General features: G+C 44.2%; 1 protein-coding gene across 3 annotated transcripts in view; it reads right to left on the reverse strand.

Annotated features, from left to right (window-relative positions):
- Positions 1 to 20,000, reverse strand: part of LOC118308846 (synaptotagmin-2) — a 28,675-nt gene that overhangs the window by 6,337 nt on the left and 2,338 nt on the right. The window contains exons 1-6 of one of the 3 annotated variants that reach the window (XM_035630274.2): positions 9,136 to 9,281; positions 4,698 to 4,938; positions 4,421 to 4,581; positions 2,161 to 2,295; positions 1,242 to 1,409; positions 2 to 169 (exon numbers count right to left, since the gene is read on the reverse strand). In XM_035630274.2, the coding sequence (XP_035486167.1) occupies positions 2 to 169; positions 1,242 to 1,409; positions 2,161 to 2,295; positions 4,421 to 4,581; positions 4,698 to 4,914 (849 nt within the window). In that variant the 5' untranslated portion in view covers positions 4,915 to 4,938; positions 9,136 to 9,281. Of the gene's footprint in view, position 1; positions 170 to 1,241; positions 1,410 to 2,160; positions 2,296 to 4,420; positions 4,582 to 4,697; positions 4,939 to 9,135; positions 9,282 to 20,000 lie in introns of those variants that run through there. The other 2 variants (XM_035630275.2, XM_035630273.2) reach the window with 2 other exon arrangements.

Raw genomic sequence — 20,000 nt, forward strand, 5'->3', positions numbered from 1 at the left:
CCTCCTCTTGGTCTGCGCTCTCCAGATCCTTCCACTCCTCGATCGGCCGTCCCAGGTCGATGGTGTTCATGGGAACTTTCACCTCTCCGATGACGTCATGTTTGGAAAATCGGTCGTAATCGTACACGGACATCACCAGCGTCTTGCCCCCAAGTTCCTCGTAGGGCACCTGGTCGACAAACACAGGGTTGTGCTGCTTTATGCCTTCATACCTTCTTTTCTTTCGTACCATCGGGGTTCTTTAACCTGGATTTAGTGTTATTTTTATTTTACTGTTGGGTCACTTCCCCAAAAGGAATATTTATTTTTAATTTAAACAAAAAGTTAGGTCATTGTTGCACTCGTGCTATAGTATATAGTTAGCCACTGATTTGTATTGTATTGCAGGGAATTGAATTATCAAAAAAATGAATAGGCTACATGGAAACAGGTACAGTAAAAAGATTGTTTCATAAGGTTAATTCGATGTGTTTCAAATGTATTTTACATATTCACCACAATTCCCCTAATCCACTTCTCTTAAAAATGCTCCAATATCTTGATCACCTATAATCCATATCAATACATGTTATGTGAACAAACAGGCAGAAACAATAGACAATGGAAAAATAGACTTGATTAGGTTCAATTAAAAAGGACAAATAGCTTTTGAATAACATAAATGAAATCAAATGACAAGATATTGGCTCTGGTTCAATCATTTAAGAAAGATATTGGTAAAAGACGACATGCTCCAGCCGACAGAAACCTTCTAGAATGAGGATGGGATGAAATACATGTCCACTCAACCTGGACAGTGACGCGATATCTGTCGCTGTGTGTGAACAGATCTACGCCTCTGTCTGGGAGAGAAGAGGTGTGGTTGGGTTTTCTTTTGTGTGTGTTTTTCTTTTCTTTTGCTGTAAATTCGCAGACAGGCAGAGTTTCCACGGCTCAGAGCCGCTGGCGAGGTCTCAGCGGGCCTTATTAGCCAGGACAGGAGCGAGCGGCATGTAGGCTGCACAGGCCAGTGAGTGCAAACACACATCCGGATAAACCCGACAAGACACAGTCAGTGCCGTTACACTCGCACTCCATCGGAGACCTGCATTCAGGGGGGTTACGATGCTCACTATCGTCCAAAAAGGTTTGATCGGTGTTTCTCTTCTCGCACCCAGCGGCATTGGATCATATGAAAGCAGGGTGAACTGCACCTGCAAGACGTACTGCACTGTGTGGTGTAAGCATGCGGGGGGACAAACCTTGAACACAAACGTCTCGTTGAAGACGGGGTTCAGCGTCTTCTTGTGCACCTTGGTGTCATGCTTCTTCTTCTTGTCGGGGAAGAGGTGGACCTTGACGTAGGGATCGGAGGTTCCGCCCGAGTCCATGGAGATGAGGTCGGCAGCTTGAAGGATGCCAACCGTGAGCTGCGGGCGCGGGGGGAGAGGACGTGATGTGGGGTGGGGGGGGGGGGGGGGGGGGGCAGAATTTGAACCAGGCAAAGAAAAAAAGAGAGAGAAAAGAATCAGGGTCACTGCCTCAGCCTGGTTATATCACATCATCTGAAAAGTTAAGCCGCGCAATCAATCACAAACCACTCGCCTGGCTGGAGAAATATTGGATGTCACAGTTTCCAATTCAGTGTGATAACTTTGTGTGACACTCTTTTTTAAGGTCTTCGGTTTCTACATGATATAAACTAAATTTGAAATAGCCTATGACTTTAATCCTGCTCTCGGAGCACTTTAGGCCGTTACGGATGTCGTTCATCTCACCCAGGTTTGTTGCACAAAACCATTGATTCAATGGTTTATCCCTTTGGTTCCTTCCAGTCTCGCTGCGAAAAGGATCGTTCTCTTGCTCTGCTGAGGCTTTTGCAAGTCAGCCATTCATACATTGGCCAGGATCAGGATGAATCTACAAACCTGACAGAGCAATCGGACTTGTCATCTAATCCCAAGCCATAAAGCGAATCGGAGTAATTTCCCAGAATTTTTTGGAACTTTTTCCCGAAAGCACAGGAGAATTTCAGGGAGATGGAAAATACCAGACTGGTGGAAAATGTTCCATCAAAATGCCACAACGCATGTCGCCATATCAGACATTGCACACCTGACGTTGCTCTACTACGCCTCTGACACTGACTGTGATTCTTTGACCGCGTGAAAACACACAGACCTTGGTGTTCTCAAAGTCGTAATCTATCGAGTACTGCAGCTTGCCCAGTTTCTCCTCCTCTTTCTCCTCCTCCTCCTTCTCCTCCTCCGTCAGTCCGGTCTCCCCTTCTTCGTCGTCGTCGTCGTCCTGGTGTGTCTGTGGTGTGAGGGGTGACAAGAACGGGGCACAGTGTCAAAGGTTCATAGGGCGGCCCGGAGTCAGAACACAGGGCTCCCCCACCACAGCCGGCATGCCACAGACACTGGAACTCCAGCAGTTGTTGTTTCTTTTCTTTTCTTTTTTACGTGGGAGATACATGTTTTGGTCACTGCTTACCTGCACAGCACCTGATGATAATAACCAGGGGGTTTATCATTCACATCGCAAACACATGAGCACATTTTTTTTGGTACGTTCGAATGACTCCGCACACCTCGTCTTCAGCGTTCTTTTGGGGATCACTGGGCAAATTCCTTTTGACATGCTTGTGCAGTTCGACAGCCAGAGTCAGTGGAGGCATTGCATGCTTGTTCCACTAAGAGGGATTCTTTTTTTTTGCACCGAAATCAGATAATGGCGTCGTTCTCTTTGTTTGTCAAAGGGCTGATTTTGAGGCCAAATGAACAAGGAGATAAATGTTTGTATAAAAAAAAACCCCAGAGGAACTAGCTCACAACAGCAAAACGCCAATGCACACTAAAAGGCAAACAAGACATAATGACTTTCAGGTAACCTAGTGATTTTAATTTAGACCCTTGCAAGTTTTCATTTTTAACCTGCACGTCTTGTTTCACCTCTAAATTTACGTGGCACCAAACGAACGCCCGTTTTTTTTTTTTCAGCTCAACGTCATTACAATAGATGGTTCAGGATTAAAAGGGCACAGCCCGCTACAGCATTTGAATAATGTAGAGTCTTATCGTTGTTGCACTGTTATTACTGCAGTTGAATCAAAGCATCATTGCCAAGGTGACCTTGAATTTAAAGAGTTTTTGACTCTTCTCTTTTTTTCCCAGGCCATCCAGTGTCTCCACATTCTACCTCCTCCTGGACTACTACAACCAAACGGAGAGATTTGCAAGTATTTGGCTCTTTTTCATGCAGTTTTATCATCACCGTTCCCATGTCTCCCAAACAACCAACCATGCCCTTTATCGCATGCACAGATTAATAGTGTTAAAAGTGTCTTGCATATCATCTCCTAGTCCAATACTTTCCATATTGGTGCGAGTTACAGTTACATTGTCCCAGGAACAATGCGTTAGATGGTTAGACTCTCCTCTTTGGGGTTTATGGAGCACATCATCATAGCTTTCCATTGTTGCATTCCCAAGCTGTCATAACAAAAATAAAGAATTTGGGGAGGACTAAAAAAAAAAAAATGTATTTTTTTAAAAAAAGCAAAAGGAAGCTACGACTTTCATTCCATGAAACCCCCCTGCCGCCCCCGGGGGGCCAGAGAGCGTCGACGTGAGCTATCCACCTACCGTAGAGCGGGAGTCCACCACAGTCAAGAAACACGAGGCACACACAAGACGGACACAAAGCGGAAAAAAAGAAAGGAGGAGAGCAGAGAAAGGAAAGAGATTCAACTCACAAGACACCGCACACACTACAAAAAGAGAGGCAGTCAACGACACCGTCACACCAATTGCGATGAGAAATGACACGCTTGTTTTTTCAGCTTGTTTTCTCGTCGCCGACACAAGTAATTGATTGGCTTAATCAACTGTCACTGGAGTACAAGGCAATCTATGGTGAAGTCAGCTGGTGAGCTCTCAAATTAATCACTGGATTTTTTCTTTTTATCCTCTGATTTTCTGCTTTCCAACTTTCCTGCAAGTCTCATGCCTTTCATCCATTATCTTTAGCGCTTTGTGCTCGCGACTATAGTCAAAACAAGCCTCCCACCTCACGGTTCTCATTATTCTTTGCCACCGTCGTAACAAAGCGTGTCATTTTTTTCACCACGGGCCACAATGGAATACGCCACACGTTAAAACAACCACCACCACCGCAACAACATCAAATAAAAGGAGGGGAAGAGAGCTCTCCTTGTGTCCTCTACAGTCTGGCCTAAAACAGCTGCTGGTGAAAGATCAAATTTGGTTAGCCGGAGACATATGTCAATGAATAAAAACTCAGCAATAAATGTCATAAACGATACTAATCAAAACTTGAACAGATAACTGAAGGTTGCACATGGTGGAAGGGAAGAGGCAAGGCATCATCCAAAACATCCTGTGGCTCTCCAGCATGTAGGAAGCACGAGGCGTCATACCTCGCCTCCCTGCATGTTCTTCATGTTGAAGCCGTCCTTGCCCTTCTTCCCTTTCTTGTTCTTCTTCTTCTTGCAGCAGCATTTCTTGATAATGCAGAAGCAGCAGGTGAGGATGAGCAATGCGGCCACCACAGCGATGGCAATCAGAGCCCACGGAGGCACTGTCAGTGTCAAAACAACAGAGGGAAAATTTAGACTGAATGGTTACCATGGTATTTTTTTTTTTCGTCAGATAAAGACCGTTTTGAATCTCAGAACTCGTTGGCCGACTGCTTACGTGGGATTTTGTCGATTTCATTCAAAAACTTGCTCTTGATTTCCTCAAACATGTCATTCTTGCTGATCTCGGTGCCGTTGGAGCCGGAGGTGTCCAGCGACGTGGTGGAGATAACGGCCGGGGTGGGAGACCCGGTGGCGGTGGTGGTGGCACCGGTGGCACCGGTGGGCTCGGCGGCCGCCATGGCCTCTGGCCTTCTGAACAAGTTAAACTTCATCGTCAAAGACTAGGTGCAGCGTCCCTGAGGCACACAGAGATCAGACAGGGAGAACAAACGTCAACCAAACAACTGCGATGTCAAACCCTCAATAACAGTTTGATTTGATTTAGTTTGTGGAACAACAAAATTCAATAGAGCACGTTAAAGACTTCCAGAGTAAAGTTTTACAAAAAGATAATTGTTACAGAAATCAGCCGACTTTTGCTAAAATTTGAAGTCATTTTTAATCCATATCAAATAAAATCTTTCTATCTGTACAGTACTGTATGTTACAACCCTTAGGTTTTTCTAGGAGTAAGAGAAGGGAAGCAACAATTTGCAAGCGATGGTTAAAGGCAATCAAGTTATTGTTTAGAAACAATAGTTGAACAAAATCTATACAAATACACTGCGGGAAATCGAAATTGATGAGAACAAATTCTAGAGCAGGATGGTGTGATGCTGAAACAACTATTCACTTAATAGACTAGTGGTGGATGGACAGAATACTGGACCACACCTCTGATAACCAATTAATTATTAACGTAATTTATAAGCAAAAGGAAGTCAGACAGTTTCAAGTTCCAGCTTCTTAGATTTCCTTATTATTTGCTCTGTATCATTATAAGTTGAATATCTTTGGGGCTCTATTATACTTTTCTTCAAAATTTCTGCAACTCTAAACATGAAGAAAGAAAAGGAAAGTGATTGATCGTGATGAGAACAATCGCTCGCTCCAGCCGAACTTAAATGCTTTTCATGCAAACCTCAATTATTAAAAAAAAAACTTAAACGGCTGAGAAAATTCTGAATATCCACAAATCCGTGACTCCAACTGATGAGGAAGTTCACGTGAAAGCTCTGGAACAGCCACCAAATGGATCTTGTGGCGAGATTGTTGTCTCAGCTCTTCGAGGGCTCATTCGTATTACATTATTGCCCCTACAGTAAAAGACTAATGGATAAGGATGATCCCATTTTCTTGAGCTATGATGAGATTAAGGAGCCGCAGTGAAGCCACTCAGCCCCGTGAGACAGAACAGTCAGCTGCAACAATCAACTACATAGTGAAGGATTAAACAGACATCAGACACGTGAATCCGCACAGATCCTCGACAGAGGAATCTCATACGATACGAAAGTCGAGATTGGACACGTTCATTATGCTGATGATATGATGATTTACACCCAGAGCATGAAGGAGCTCCCCCTGAAAAAGGTTGGCTGAAGCTCAAACGTTAAAAGGAAAAGTTTAACATTTTGGGGGAAAACGCTCATTCCCTTTCTTGCTGGCAGTTAGATGTTAGCTTAGCTTAGCATAAAGACTGGACACAGGTAGAAACCGTTAGCTTGTCTCTGATCGAACACTGATAAAATCCACCACTCGTGACCTCGAGCTTAGAGGAGTGACTTCTGTTTTTGTATGATTCAAACGAATGATATTTTGGCCTTTTTATCCGTGAGAATTTAGGATATGTCCGGGGTTGGCTCCTATCAGTCCTTATGCTACGGACATTTTTCCAATCTAAGTCTCAGTGAGAAGGAGAATAAGACTTGTTAAACATTATGCTATTCCTTTAACACTCTCTCCTGTCCCACTCTGTGTGGAGTTAAAATGTTCTCCCTTGTGGTATAACTTGGATATGAAACAGATTCATAATTTAATGCATTAAAAAAATTAATTAAAGGAACAATGAGCTGTTTCATGAATTATTTGACTTACAATTAAAGAATTGGCCACAATTCTTTCATAATCTATTCATCAGTCGTGAGGATTTGCTGCTTTTCTTTCTTCTTGTGTGAAAGCGAACTGAATATACGAGCGGTTCCTTGTGCCTTGGGGAACTGTGACGCTCATACTCATTCGCAATAGTTTGTCATTTTACAGACCGAGCGATTTTCCCATTAGTGGAGAAAAAAGCAGATTGCAGGTGAGTCAATGATAGAAATACTCAGTAGTTGAAGTAGTAGAAGTAGAACCAAATGAAATCTATGCTACAGTAAGATCATGAAGCTGCAGCGCAAATCAGTCCCACATCAAATCAGAGACTAATACAACAAGTGATTTGTATCACCTTCTTCAATCCTAATCCGGAAATTGAATTCACCGCAAACAGCTGACAGAATCAATCACGCTCCGAGCCTCGGGTGAGCGTTATAATAATAATAATAATAATAAATTTAATTTATAACATTTAAACATTACACTGTTCTTCTCGTTCTCCGTCTGCTCTGTGCGTGACTACGAGTGACACCTACGCGGTATTAGCATTTACCGCCGAGGGGCGAACGTGTCAATACTCCGGTCTCCATGAGGCCAGCGTTCTGTTTTCACCGTGAAAATGTTTTTACAAAATCATATGCCGCTGATAACTGGAAGCACTTGACAAACTGTAGCATCAATTTGCTTTGGATTAAATTTGCTTCACAGAAAGAGAATCCCTCTTTCTTTTCTCACTCATTATTCAATTACTTAAAAATAGACGGCGGTGACTGGGGACATTTGGAGCCCGGTTTATTGGTTTAGATTCTATTAGCACAAATATTTTTACTGCAGTATGACACATTTTTCTGGGAACTTCGAGTCCGCCACCCCCACCACCACCTCAACATAACGCTAAAGAATAACTGGCAACTTGACAAATTCACTTGCTCCGCAGTTAAAATTTCTCCATGTTTATTTGCTTTCGCTTCCGAGCGAAGAACTCGAAGGAGTTCTGACAGGAAAGGTCATGAAATGAATACTGTTTCAAGTAGGTAGAGAGAGCATCATGTGAGTCGCTCTTACCGGCTTAATATCATCACTACCATTATGCGGAAGGTAGAAAGGCTTAAAGCATAAAGAGAGAATATGACACATGACAATAAAAACCATAAAATGTGTGAGTGTCGCTCTCAAATTTCCGGGACATTTTGGAGTGATTTTGTTGCATCTCCTCAAAACATGAAGAGAAACAAACGATCCGTCTCCATTTGACCGTTTGAATGAGCACTGACAACAAATGAGTCGCAGGGTTTCACAGATTTGCTGCTGAACTTGTTTTTTGTGGTGCGGGCGGACAAACGACCAATTACCGCAGACGCAAACGCAAAGGTTTATGCCTCATAATACAGTGAATCTTTTACCGTTGAGTAAGAAATCCATTTTAAATACACTCAGTGTGTGTGTGTGTGTGTGTGTGTGTGTGTGTGAGTGTGTGTGTGTGAGGATATCAGTATCATGAGATGAAAGTGAGCGGGCAGACATCAGCCTCCTCCGTCAGCGCCTCGGCAAACACGCATGATTTAACCGCGCATTGACTCGCGGGGCCACAGATCAATAAGTGTTTCATTCAAACACGTGCGCTTTAGTCATTCCCTCATTTCTGATAGGTTGGGATCTGTGCCTCGAATGCCTGCTGTTCCCAGGCGGTGCGGGAGAGGCCCCGTGTGCCGTGGGCCTGCAGATCTTTGTTGCTAAGCAATCCTGATAGTGTCTATCAGCTATCCAGAACTGCTCACAACCTGCCTATAGACGAGGAGACCAGCCAATCAAATAACCGATTGGCTCAAGGCCAGTGTCAAGTCATTGTCTGAGCGTTGGGTCGTTGGGTACGGGCACGACACGAATCCCAACTGCAACCACGCTGCTGTAGTGTACGCTGATTATGATTAAAGTTGTTGTAGCCGCAACAGGGGTCCCTCCCAAGAGATTAACAGCGGTTCTATGGCCGGCATCATCGCTCAGTCAGAAAATCAGCGCTTCCGAATCACCGTTGGCGAAACATGTCAGCAGCTGTGTTTTTGAAGAACGCAAAATGTCCAAGACGTCTCATGCTTTCCTCGTCTCACGGACAACTTCGGTCTCTTAACTTCCACGGCTTAGCATACTCTCCCCTGTGATGAGGGCGGCGGGCGAATGGGTAGACAGCAAAACGCACATTTACTGTTATGGCCTAAGTATTTACCTCTGTGCCGTTAGCACTCGGGTTTTTCATCTGCATTCCACTCCTGCAGCTCATCACTCAGCCACAAAATGAGAAAAAGGCTCGGACACATCCTGACTCACGAGCACACCTTCGGAGACGGTGTCACTGTGTTGTACTTTTGTCCCCGACTTAGTTCGAAGAAGAAGAATGCAGAAAAAGAGATCACCCCGGGGAGCCATGTTCTATCTGTCATGTCACATCAACATGCACCTCAATTTTTTTTCGTCAAATGTTTTCCAGGGCCAACACCAAAAAAAAAACAACAACTCACCGGTCAGATGTGGTATCCCCCCCTCTGGAGGTGGCCCATCCAATATCGATGGTTTGTTTCGGGGCTACGGTTCCTCAGAGCTGTGGTAACATAGTCTGATCTCTCCCATAAGCAGAGACTGCAGTCTCCTCTCACTTCTCTCCACTGCAGCACTACACCCCTCCTCCTCCTCCTCCTCCTCCTCCTCCTCTCCCAATGCACACCATCTCCCCCATTTTCCACCCTCCCCCGTCGCACACCTCCCTCCCTACTCCCCTCCTCTGTCTCTCCCTCAATGTAATGTACGCAGCCTCTCAACCCATTTCTCTCTAACAACACCCCCCCCCCCCCCAGCCTCATTTGTGATGCTGCTCACACAACTGATTGCAGCATGCCATTCGTTTGGTCTGGCATTGGAGGGCAGTTGTAAAAGATCAATATGCACAAGCTTCGGGGGCGGGAGGAGGGGGTTGGGGGGTGGGTGGGGTGGGGGGGTTGTCATTTGAATAAAGCAATAGTTCAGATCAGAGGTGCATTACAGCTAGAGGTAACTGAGGTAGTAGGACAGCTGGGAAACTCCGACGGTGTGTGCGCTTGGCTTTCAACCACACCAGCTCCACAAACTGTGTTGCACCGAGCCCGTGCAATTAATTGAATCCCAGCAATTGATCTCAGGAGTGCCACGCAAGTGCTCTGGAGGGATGCTCGCTGGCATACGAAAGAAAGGAAAAGAAAAGAAAGGCTTTGCAAAATGGACAAGTGAACCGGAGGATGATTAGGTCGAGACCGTGTGAATCTCTCAGGAGACTCGTCACTGGTGATTGGAGCTGAGCAGATTGCAAAGCATCTTCTCCGGTTACGAGACAACACAAAAACAAAAAGAACGGCAAGCCACAACACTGAGCTGAAAACCATTACGTCGTGAAACAACTCAAGTGTGACGGCGGAAATCAATGCAAACGCACAGATGTGTGTCGGAGGCTTGAAAATGAACCTCTGCGGGTAATGAAATGTAAGTCGTCTCAGCTTGGGCTTGCATTACCTCTGCGTGACAAACTGGTCTCAAATGGACAGGATGCATGGAAATGACCCTCAGGTAGTTACTCCTGTACATATTTGAGCCCTTCTCAATTCCAGCATTCTATCTTTCACCCTGGTTTGCTCCTATAATATCCTCTTTTCTTCCTCCGCCTCGTGGAGGAAATACCTTCCTGTGTGCTAGTTTTCACCAAGCAGCTGTCAGGAGCTGCTGTGAGGTGAGGTGGCTACTGGCCCCTCACTCCTCACAGTGCAGTGAGCTGCTCCTGCCAGAGGGGGGCAGGCATCTCACACCACGATCACAGAGCCTCTCTCTATCTATCTCTCCATCTATCTCTCCATCTATCTATCTATCTATCTATCTATCCATCCATCCATCATCTATCTATCTATCTATCTATCTATATATCTATCTATCTATCTATCTATCTATCTATCTATCTCTCCATCTATCTATCTATCTATCTCTCCATCTATCTATCTATCTATCTACCTATCCATCCATCCATCATCTATCTATCTATCTATCTATATATCTATCTATCTATCTATCTATCTATCTATCTATCTCTCCATCTATCTATCTATCTATCTATCTATCTATCTATCTATCTATCTATCTATCTCTCCATCTATCTATCTATCTATCTATATATCTATCTATCTATCTATCTATCTATCTATCTATCTCTCCATCTATCTATCTATCTATCTATCTATCTATCTATATATCTATCTACCTCTCCATCTATCCATCTATCTATCTATCTATATATCTATCTACCCCTCCATCCATCCATCTATCTATCTATCTATCCATCCATCCATCGATCCATCCATCTATCCATCTATCTATCTATCTATCTATCTATCTATCTATCTATCTATATATCTATCTACCTCTCCATCTATCCATCTATCTATCTATCTATATATCTATCTACCCCTCCATCCATCCATCTATCTATCTATCTATCCATCCATCCATCCATCCATCCATCTATCTATCTATCTATCCATCCATCCATCGATCCATCCATCTATCTATCTATCAATCTATCTATCCATCCATCATCTATCAATCTATCTATCTATCTATCCATTCATCTATCTATCTATCTATCTATCCATCCATCATCTATCTATCTATCTATCTTTTTATCTGTCTATCCATCATCTATCTATCATCTATCTATCTATCTATCTTTCTATCTGTCTATCCATCCATCCATCTACCTATCTATCTATCTATCTATCCATCCATCCATCTATCTATCATCTGTCTATCCATCTATCTATCTATCTTTCTATCTATCTGCTCTATCCATCCATCTATCTAGCCATCTATCTATCTATCCATCCATCCATCCTTCCACCATCTATCTATCTATCTATCTATCTATCTATCCATCCATCCATCCATCTCCCATGTTTTCGTCAAATCTGTTTTCTCCTTCCTCTCCTCATCATTTTGAAGAAAACATTTAGCCGCAACGCTGTACAAAAAAAAATAATATCACCAAGGTCTTCTGCTTCAATTGGATTGAATCTTTTCACTTCCTTCCCTTTTGTATTTTCCTTTCATCGGGTTCTCTTGACAGTTTGATTTTGAATCAGAATCAAATGACCTTGCTGCCAACTCGAAAAGCCAAATGACCCAAATCAAAAGTTAAAAGTGTATTTGAAGGTGGAGGTGGACGTGGGGGTCACCACAATGAAAAGAATGTTGTTTGGGAAGAACTGCGGAGGCAAGGTGATGTTGCTTAACCGTCGGTTTCAGGAGGAAACAGCCTTGGCTCTGTCCAAAGGTTTAATCTGTCCACTAAACACCAGTGTGGCGAAGAAATAGCACATAGTCGTCTGCGAAGATGTTTGAACTTTGTGTTTTTGCCTGGACCAAACAAGACGTAGAATGCTGATGACTGAACTTCAGTTGCATCTTCAGACAGAGCCAGACCAGACAGTCTTTATGCTAAGCTAAGCTAAACACCAGGCTCTGGTTTCACATCTACGGTACAAACACGAGAGTGGTGTCAATCTTTACATCTAACTTTTGAAAAGTGAGCAAATATGTGTATTTCCTGACACATTAAACTTTTCCTTCATGATATACATTTTCTAATTTCCCCACTTTTTTGTTCATTTACTTCCGCCCCAGGTTGAAAGTGACAAAGCTCCTCTTTCTTTTTGTATCCCCAAAATATCAGATTCTCTTTCTTACTGTATTTCTAATTGATTCTATATTATTTATAAAGACAGTGAGACGGTAAAAAAAACAACTCAGTGGGTCGGGCTGTTAGGGGGCGAGTTAAATTTAGGACACACTCTGCTCACTGATTTATTGTGCCGCCTCAATTCAAACTTCCTGCAGTCAGTAATTATACGGTGACATTTAATGCCAACATACGGCGGCAGCTGCACTTTAAATTTGCATTTTCACAGAAGCCAACTTGGCAACAACACTCAACTTAATTCACTCAAAGCAAGAATGTGAAAGAAATTGCAAATGAGAAAAATGGAGAAAACTGTAAATGGCAAACAGCCAAAAAGCCAGCAGCCCATTGGTCCGTGGCTGGAGAAATCCAATTCATATCTGATATGAGGCAAATAGACACATTATTCTGAGGGAAATTTGATTTTACCTCGCTCCATTATTATTGACTTAGGCGGAAACTGGTTTCCGCAATTTTCCCTTTTTCTTTTGGGCCAAAATAAAATAAATTCAGAGATTTCAGTCCAATTAATCTTCAGCATTGTTGATGCATTTTAAACGGATGAAAACCCTCCGGTGAGTGAGTCAGCGCCGGGTCTGCAGGAGCCTTTGTGTCACTCTCAACTTACAATATGAAATAAATCACTAAATGGAAACTGACAACATTTGATCAAGAATTAAAAAAAAAAAAAATCTGTAATAAATCTAAAAAAATCCTGAAGTGCTTTCGCGTTGAATGTTGCTGTTGCTTTTAGTGTTGTTTTTAAATTCCACTCATCTGTGTTCTAATCTGGTGCAGTGTCATACCACGAAATTACAAGATACATAAATGGTTCGCATCTATATGGCGCTTTTCTAGTCTCATCGACCACTCGGAGCACTTTACAGCACAAGTCTTATTCACACACGCGCGGCTATTTACAGCGCTTCGTCCCTCACATTCAAACACTGCCTGGAATAGACGCCAGAGGCAATTCGGTGTTCGAGTGTCCTGCCCAACGAGACTTTGGCATGTGGACTGGTGGATTGAACCGTCCACCTTCTGACTGGTGGACGACCATCCCTTCCTCCTGATCCACAGCCGGGACCGTATTTGTACAGTATCGCATCAGCATCTGAGAAACAAGCTTCTTTGTCTTTAAATCCGCTGTTGGAGATATCTGTGAAATGACAATGCGTCATAATCATGAACCTACAGCGACTTCTCAACTGAATCTGCAACGTTTGAATTGTCTGTTCCACAACTTTACCGTTTTTCGCTCACTCCTCGCTGTTGTTGAAGCCAAAGGCCGTCAGCTGTTGTCAGTGAAGAATCTCTATAAAAAGCCACTGGGCACTAACTGACCACCACCAAAAAGAAAAGCCAAGCGGATACAGTCAGAGAGACGGACGTCCCCCGCCCTGCCCCCCCCAGGAGTTGACAGAAACCAAACAAGAGCTAAAAGATGAGTGAATATTGGCCCGGTCGCCAGGAACTCCAAATGAAAGACGTTGCCCTGGAAGGGCTGCTGGACGTGTTACTGTGTGGTGATCATATGTGAACTTGTTTCTGCCGTCACATCGTACACACACTGATGGCAAATTGAACGGATTACATTAAACAATTTCATTTTAATAGGAGCGTCCCGGCGCCACCGCAGTCACGGACGAGAAGATTAACAAATGAGGATAAAAAAAAGTATTAATAACAGCTGAATTACAAGTTTGTTGAATTAATGCTGCAGGGCTTTGTTTTTTTCATTCGTCCGTGTGCACAGATTTAATCAGTTTACGGACCCGACACGGTTTGATAAATGACCACTCGATTCCTGACTCAGCAGCTTCGGCGTCTCGGAGTTTAGTGCAAGGTCACGATGTATTTGCAGCATCACCGGAGGCAATAACAGTAGCGGTATGGGGTTGGAACGCACAGACACTCAGAGTGCATTGTGGGATACTCCAGCTCGAGTATCGGAATGACTGAACCTTTCCCGCCCTCTCTTAACAAGTCACTCTCTCCACGCAGGGGGACGAGTCAAGCCGGAGGACTTGTGCCGCCGAGGGACGTCGATCAGAGAAAACACGACCGACTATCAAAGACCCCTGATTACGAACATCCGCTGGGGCGGGGGGGGGGGGGCAGCTGGTGTCAGACCCAAAACGTGTGCCGGTGCCGAGTTGCGCTGGGACGTTCCGGTCGGGATGATTTGTCTCCTCTGAGGCGCCGGCGGCAGCAGCAGCAGCAGAGAGGACGTGGAAAAAGACTGCACCCTGTCCGCTCCTGCAGGCAGTGCTGCAATGCAGGGGTGTAACAGAGAAATGCGAAGCTCGGGGAGGCAGCTCGTCCCACAGTCAGCTGCTCGCACGCTTCCCACATTTCCTGCCTCGTCTGGTTCCTTCCTCTCCTCATCAGCTTTTCTCTTTTATTTCCATTGTTCTGCTCTCATCTGGACTCCCATCCTTCTCTGTGCCTCTATCTCTCTATCTCTCTATCTCTCTATCTCTCTCTCTCACACACACATACACACACACACACACATGCACATGCACACAAACATTCTCACACACACACACACACACACACACACGCACACGCACACGCACACAAACATTCTCACACACACACACACACATGCACATGCACACAAACATTCTCACACACACACACACACACACACACACACACACACACACAAGGCACTGGTTGGACTCTGGTCAGTTATTACTGCAGCGTAGACAATGGTAAACACAGAGCACCATATGGTCAGAGTTGGCTCTGTGCATCAGTCGCAGTGACTGGGTGTCGTGTGTGTGTGTGTGTGTGTGTGTGTGTGTGTGTCACTCTTGTTCTTTGACAGCAGCTTTTCACTGTAACTCCGTAACTGTAGCTGTAAATGTAATTCATGAAGCAAACAAAGCCAGTTACTGGGCCGCTTAACCAAAAACAGATATAGATGATTTACAGATGAAGATATTTAACAGTCGTGCCGAGAGGGTGTTTGGGGGATGTGACCTCGAGATGAGATGAGATGAGGTGAAGTAAGATAATCCTTTATCAGTCCCGCTATGGGAAAATGTGTCATGATATAGCAGGGAAAAAAGGGGGGATGGCAAAAAGAGACACATCATGTAGCTCATGTGGGGGTCAACTTCAGAAGATGATTCAAAATTCATCAATGGTCCAAAGCCATTGCTCCGATCCACGTGCCACAAATACTCGCTGGAGCACCAAAGACGTGCGTGTCGACCCGCGACCCGAGAGAGATCCGAACGAAAAATGCGCAGAAACAATAAATTCGTGGCCTGCAGAAAAAAACCCCAAAACAATAAAAAACAATTTAGTTTTCTTGGCCTGATGCCAGAGGGACGGGATGAGGACCGAGGACTGAGGCACGGACTCATCCTTAAACACAGCGAAAGGACAAACAGTGTGGGAATCAGCGACGTCGGCGGTGGTCCGTCCACGCCAGCCGACGAGCCTCCTGAGTCAGCCGGGTCGCCCTCTGAACACCGAACCGGGATTTGCGTACAGCGGGAGGGACGCCGCCATAATCTCCACTTATCAAAAATGAGAGCGCCAATATGAACGTGGGGAGAGACGTTGACGTTAAGTTTAGAGAGATTCGAGGCAATCGATCCTGATGTCCTCCGGGGTTCATCAGGGCCCAGCCGCTGATTTGTACACTGAAAGAGGAGGAAAACAACTGACACTAACACCGGGGATGAACCGCACCATTTCGCTTCTCCAAATTTCCCCGGTGACTCCTTCCACATCCGATCACGTGGGTGACGAAAAGATGTCCCTTCAGAAAGGGTGTTGAGAGCCTGAACCGCCATCGTGTTAAAAAAATACTCGAACAAAGGACACAGAGAAATAGTTTTTCAGTGTTGTACACTGCACAATACAGATGAGCTCATCCACATCGTTGTATTCAAATTAGAAAAAAACGAAACGCTAATGTGACACTGTGGCGTTGATGGCGACTGCCCTGACTGATCATGAACTTATTAGTGATCAGAGGAATTCTTTTCCACATTTATTTTCCATGTCTCTTTGTTTTTTTTATCTTCTGCCGTTCAGCATGAACACAAACAAATCAAACGTATATATTGCACTAATCTGTGCAATATTATATTATTATTATTATTATTATTATTAAGATCTGCGCAATATATTTAATACTCTTCACAACCTGCCTGCCCTTGTTTTGTGGTTTTATGATTTCATGATGAATGCTGGTAATACGACGTGGAATGTGGTTGACTGTGTATGTGTGTGTGTGTGTGTGTGTGTGTGTGTTTTACGTTACATACAAATGTTGGAGGGGCATTCGCAATATCGTTGTATTCAATGCAATAAAATGACAATAAAGGCTTCTTATCTCATCTTATCCTACATGGAGACCGTATTCAAAAAGATAACGACATGTTCATGTCAAAACACGCATTGTTTTTCCTCTCGGTGCTAGAAATATGGCCTGACTTGACTAGTGATGGATATTTGGTGCATTCAGGGTTTGCATAGGAGGGAGGGGGAGAGAGACGGAGAGAGAGAGGGAATACATCCCCCCACTAGTGGAGGATGCGTTGCCCAACCGCACAGATCTGGGGCAACATGACGGAGTAGGACTGAGAAGAGAGAAGCCGGGAGGGACACGAGATCAGTTCGTAACGATCTGGTCCTCCTGCACCGACTGCCTACTGTACATTTTCCAAACCCACGGAGAGAGTGACATTTGGAGGAAGCGAGGACTTTGAATGAATGAAGTCCGGAGACGAAAGAACGGAAATGACTAATAGAGCCGGATGTGTCGATATTGGCCTCATTGCCTTTTTTCTGCTGCAGCAAATGTTCGAACGCGTCGCAGGGTTCCTGCTGTGAGAGACGAGTCGGTATCATTAACAAAAAGTCCTTTATCAGCGGTTCTTCACAAACAGGATCCAACCATCCACAAAAACAACAACCTGGAAAGATCTTATTTGTTCTCTTGTCACAAGTGACCCAATACTTTATTTAAATCTGTCTGATTATATGTTTTTCATGAATAGACAGAGATAATATTGCCTCTGATTTCAGTCAGCTCAACGTGCAGGACTCAGAATGACCAGTGGAGGGCGCTATGCATAAACTCTTTCATTTGCAGAGGTTATGAATTTATAACGTCACTACAATGGTTCTTCATACTGGTGATAAAGTGTCAAGGAGACACTTTCAGCACGTATATATTCACCGAATTTAAAAGCACTTGTACTAGTCGCATTTTTGGACGATTTATACTTTTACCACAATATTTCAGTGGGAAATACAACACACTCACAAAGTACCTTTCTGATTAAGATTGAAAAACAAACTTTAATCTTTTTTATCTTTTTCATCTGTTTTCTCTCTAAACTCCTAATACAAAATATATTGAGGATTCCATATTAACAATCTAATAATGTCACGTATAAAAACAAATCACTCACAGAGGTCATTTTTATCGAGTACTATATAGGTAATACTAAGTATAGGTACTTTTATATTTTAATCGTAGAATTTTCACAGTGTTGCAATGGTAATTTTTTTAAGCACCATCACTCAAACTTCAACCTCTCCTTACTTGGCACATACAGTCTGTCATGCTCTGGCGGAAATAGTACTTAAAAATATTAATTTGCCTCTGAAGCACTCAACATTGATCCGCTGAAGAGTATTGATCATCCTCCGCGCGCGACTGCGGAGGCTGAAACGGGCACTAGAGACGTGTGCATGGAACAGTACGTCACCGACGCAACGAGGAACTTCGTCATACAAAGGCAATGCGTCATATAATATTGGATTTTTTTTCATTGTGTAAATTTGTTCACCAGCTACATGTTAACTTTGGGTATTGTACCATAGGTTTAAAAGAGACTTTTTTTTTTTGCTGCCTGGATGCTGATGAGAGAAATAAACAGTACATTTGTGGCAGTAAAACCAAAACATTGGGCTGAAAGATGCTAAAATGAGAAAGAACCTGCAGATTCAGGGGATCCTTTGTGGCTTTGCTACGCACATAAGTCATATGATCCATTGTTGACATGTGAAATAATGTTAAGTGTAGCTTTGAATTTAAAAAAGAAACGTTTTATCTTTTTCTCTTCATCTTGGATTCCTCATCAATTGTCAGTTGATTTTCTGCTCCTAAGCTTTACCTTTCAACTCGCATTTGAACACCCCCCCCCCCCCCCCCCCCCCCCCCCCCCGCTGTTGTTACACCATGACGCTGTATCTCACATTCCACCTGCTGCATCTTCTCATTCCTCAGCAACGTCCCATTTCATATTTCACCTTTTTGACACTCGGCACAAAAAACCTCTTGTCTTGTCCGACGTGTGATTGTGTCCCTCGAGCGGGGGACAGAGGTTCAGTACGAATTGGTTCAGTATGTATTGATGCACTTCTCTTTTCAAGGAAGGTCGACCTCTCAAAATGAATCGGCTCTCCTGCACCTCGGGCCGAGAGCTGCTGCGCTAATGGAATTCATCTGTTCGGAAATTGCACCGCAGCACGAGCGAAGGCATCGGTTCATCAACTTACAAAAAAACTCCCTCAAAACAAAAAAAAACATCATCAAATGCCACTTTTTGTGAACTGGCGTCACCGTGCAAACCCACTGTTGGACTACTAGTAACGACCCCGTCCCTGTGATTACAGTATGAAGTGTCCTCGGTGTGCATCGTGTGCACTGATGCACCCGACAGCCCGTGAAAGAGGATCTCAGTTCAGTGAGGACGGGATTGGGGGGGCTGCAGTGCAGAATCCCATTTCATGAACCATCGAGCATCGGAAGTGCTGCCGGCAGGCCGACACACCTCTCGCCAGGGGGAGCTGTAAAGTGGAGAAGTCAAAAGGGGCCGCAAGCGAAACTTCCCCGACTACGTCTACAACGGGGGAAAACACAACTGATGTGCGCGGTTCGTCAACCGACTCGGACGAACAGACATTATCTTTGCATACAGGGCTACGTACGAAGGCTCCGGAGGAACGTTACCAAGCTAGGATATCATTGATCCGACGCGGGGAGGTTTGTGTGCTGACGACAAGAGAACCTAGAGAATAAAATACTAATCGACTTCCTGCCAAATGCAATGAAACAACACGACTAGAGGTCTCCAATCGCGCTAATGGCTCTGTGAGGCTGTGGCGTCAGCAGGTATTCACTCACTGCTTCATGTCGCAGATTTCATTTCAAATGGATGAAATGCACCTAATCTTAATGTGTCACAGTGTCTGAATGCTTTTCTAGATGGTAGTTTTAAAGAAAAAAACACATTTTCAAGGAAAATGTTGAGTGACGTTATAAAATGAAGTGAAGTGGAGTCGCCCTCTGCTGGTCGTTACAGAGAATACAGGTCTACAGCCACTTCCACATTGGCGTCATCGTGTTTTTGTATACAGCCTATGGGAGCCACTGAAGACCGGAGGTGCGTCGAGCTAAATGCTAATGCTCACGATGGCAATGCTGACATGCTGACGTTTTAACAGCAGATGAGTTCAACCATACAATAGTCAGAAACGTCGCTTCCGAGACGGTCGGCGACGCCACCGCCTGCGGATCAGTCGCACGAAGAGAGACGGGGGCTGATGGGAAAGTCGGCCACAGTCTGAGGGCACCTGGTGATAAACCAACATCCC

The sequence above is a fragment of the Scophthalmus maximus genome, chromosome 6 (assembly GCF_022379125.1).
Source record: "Scophthalmus maximus strain ysfricsl-2021 chromosome 6, ASM2237912v1, whole genome shotgun sequence".
Classification (NCBI taxonomy): Eukaryota; Metazoa; Chordata; class Actinopteri; order Pleuronectiformes; family Scophthalmidae; genus Scophthalmus; species Scophthalmus maximus.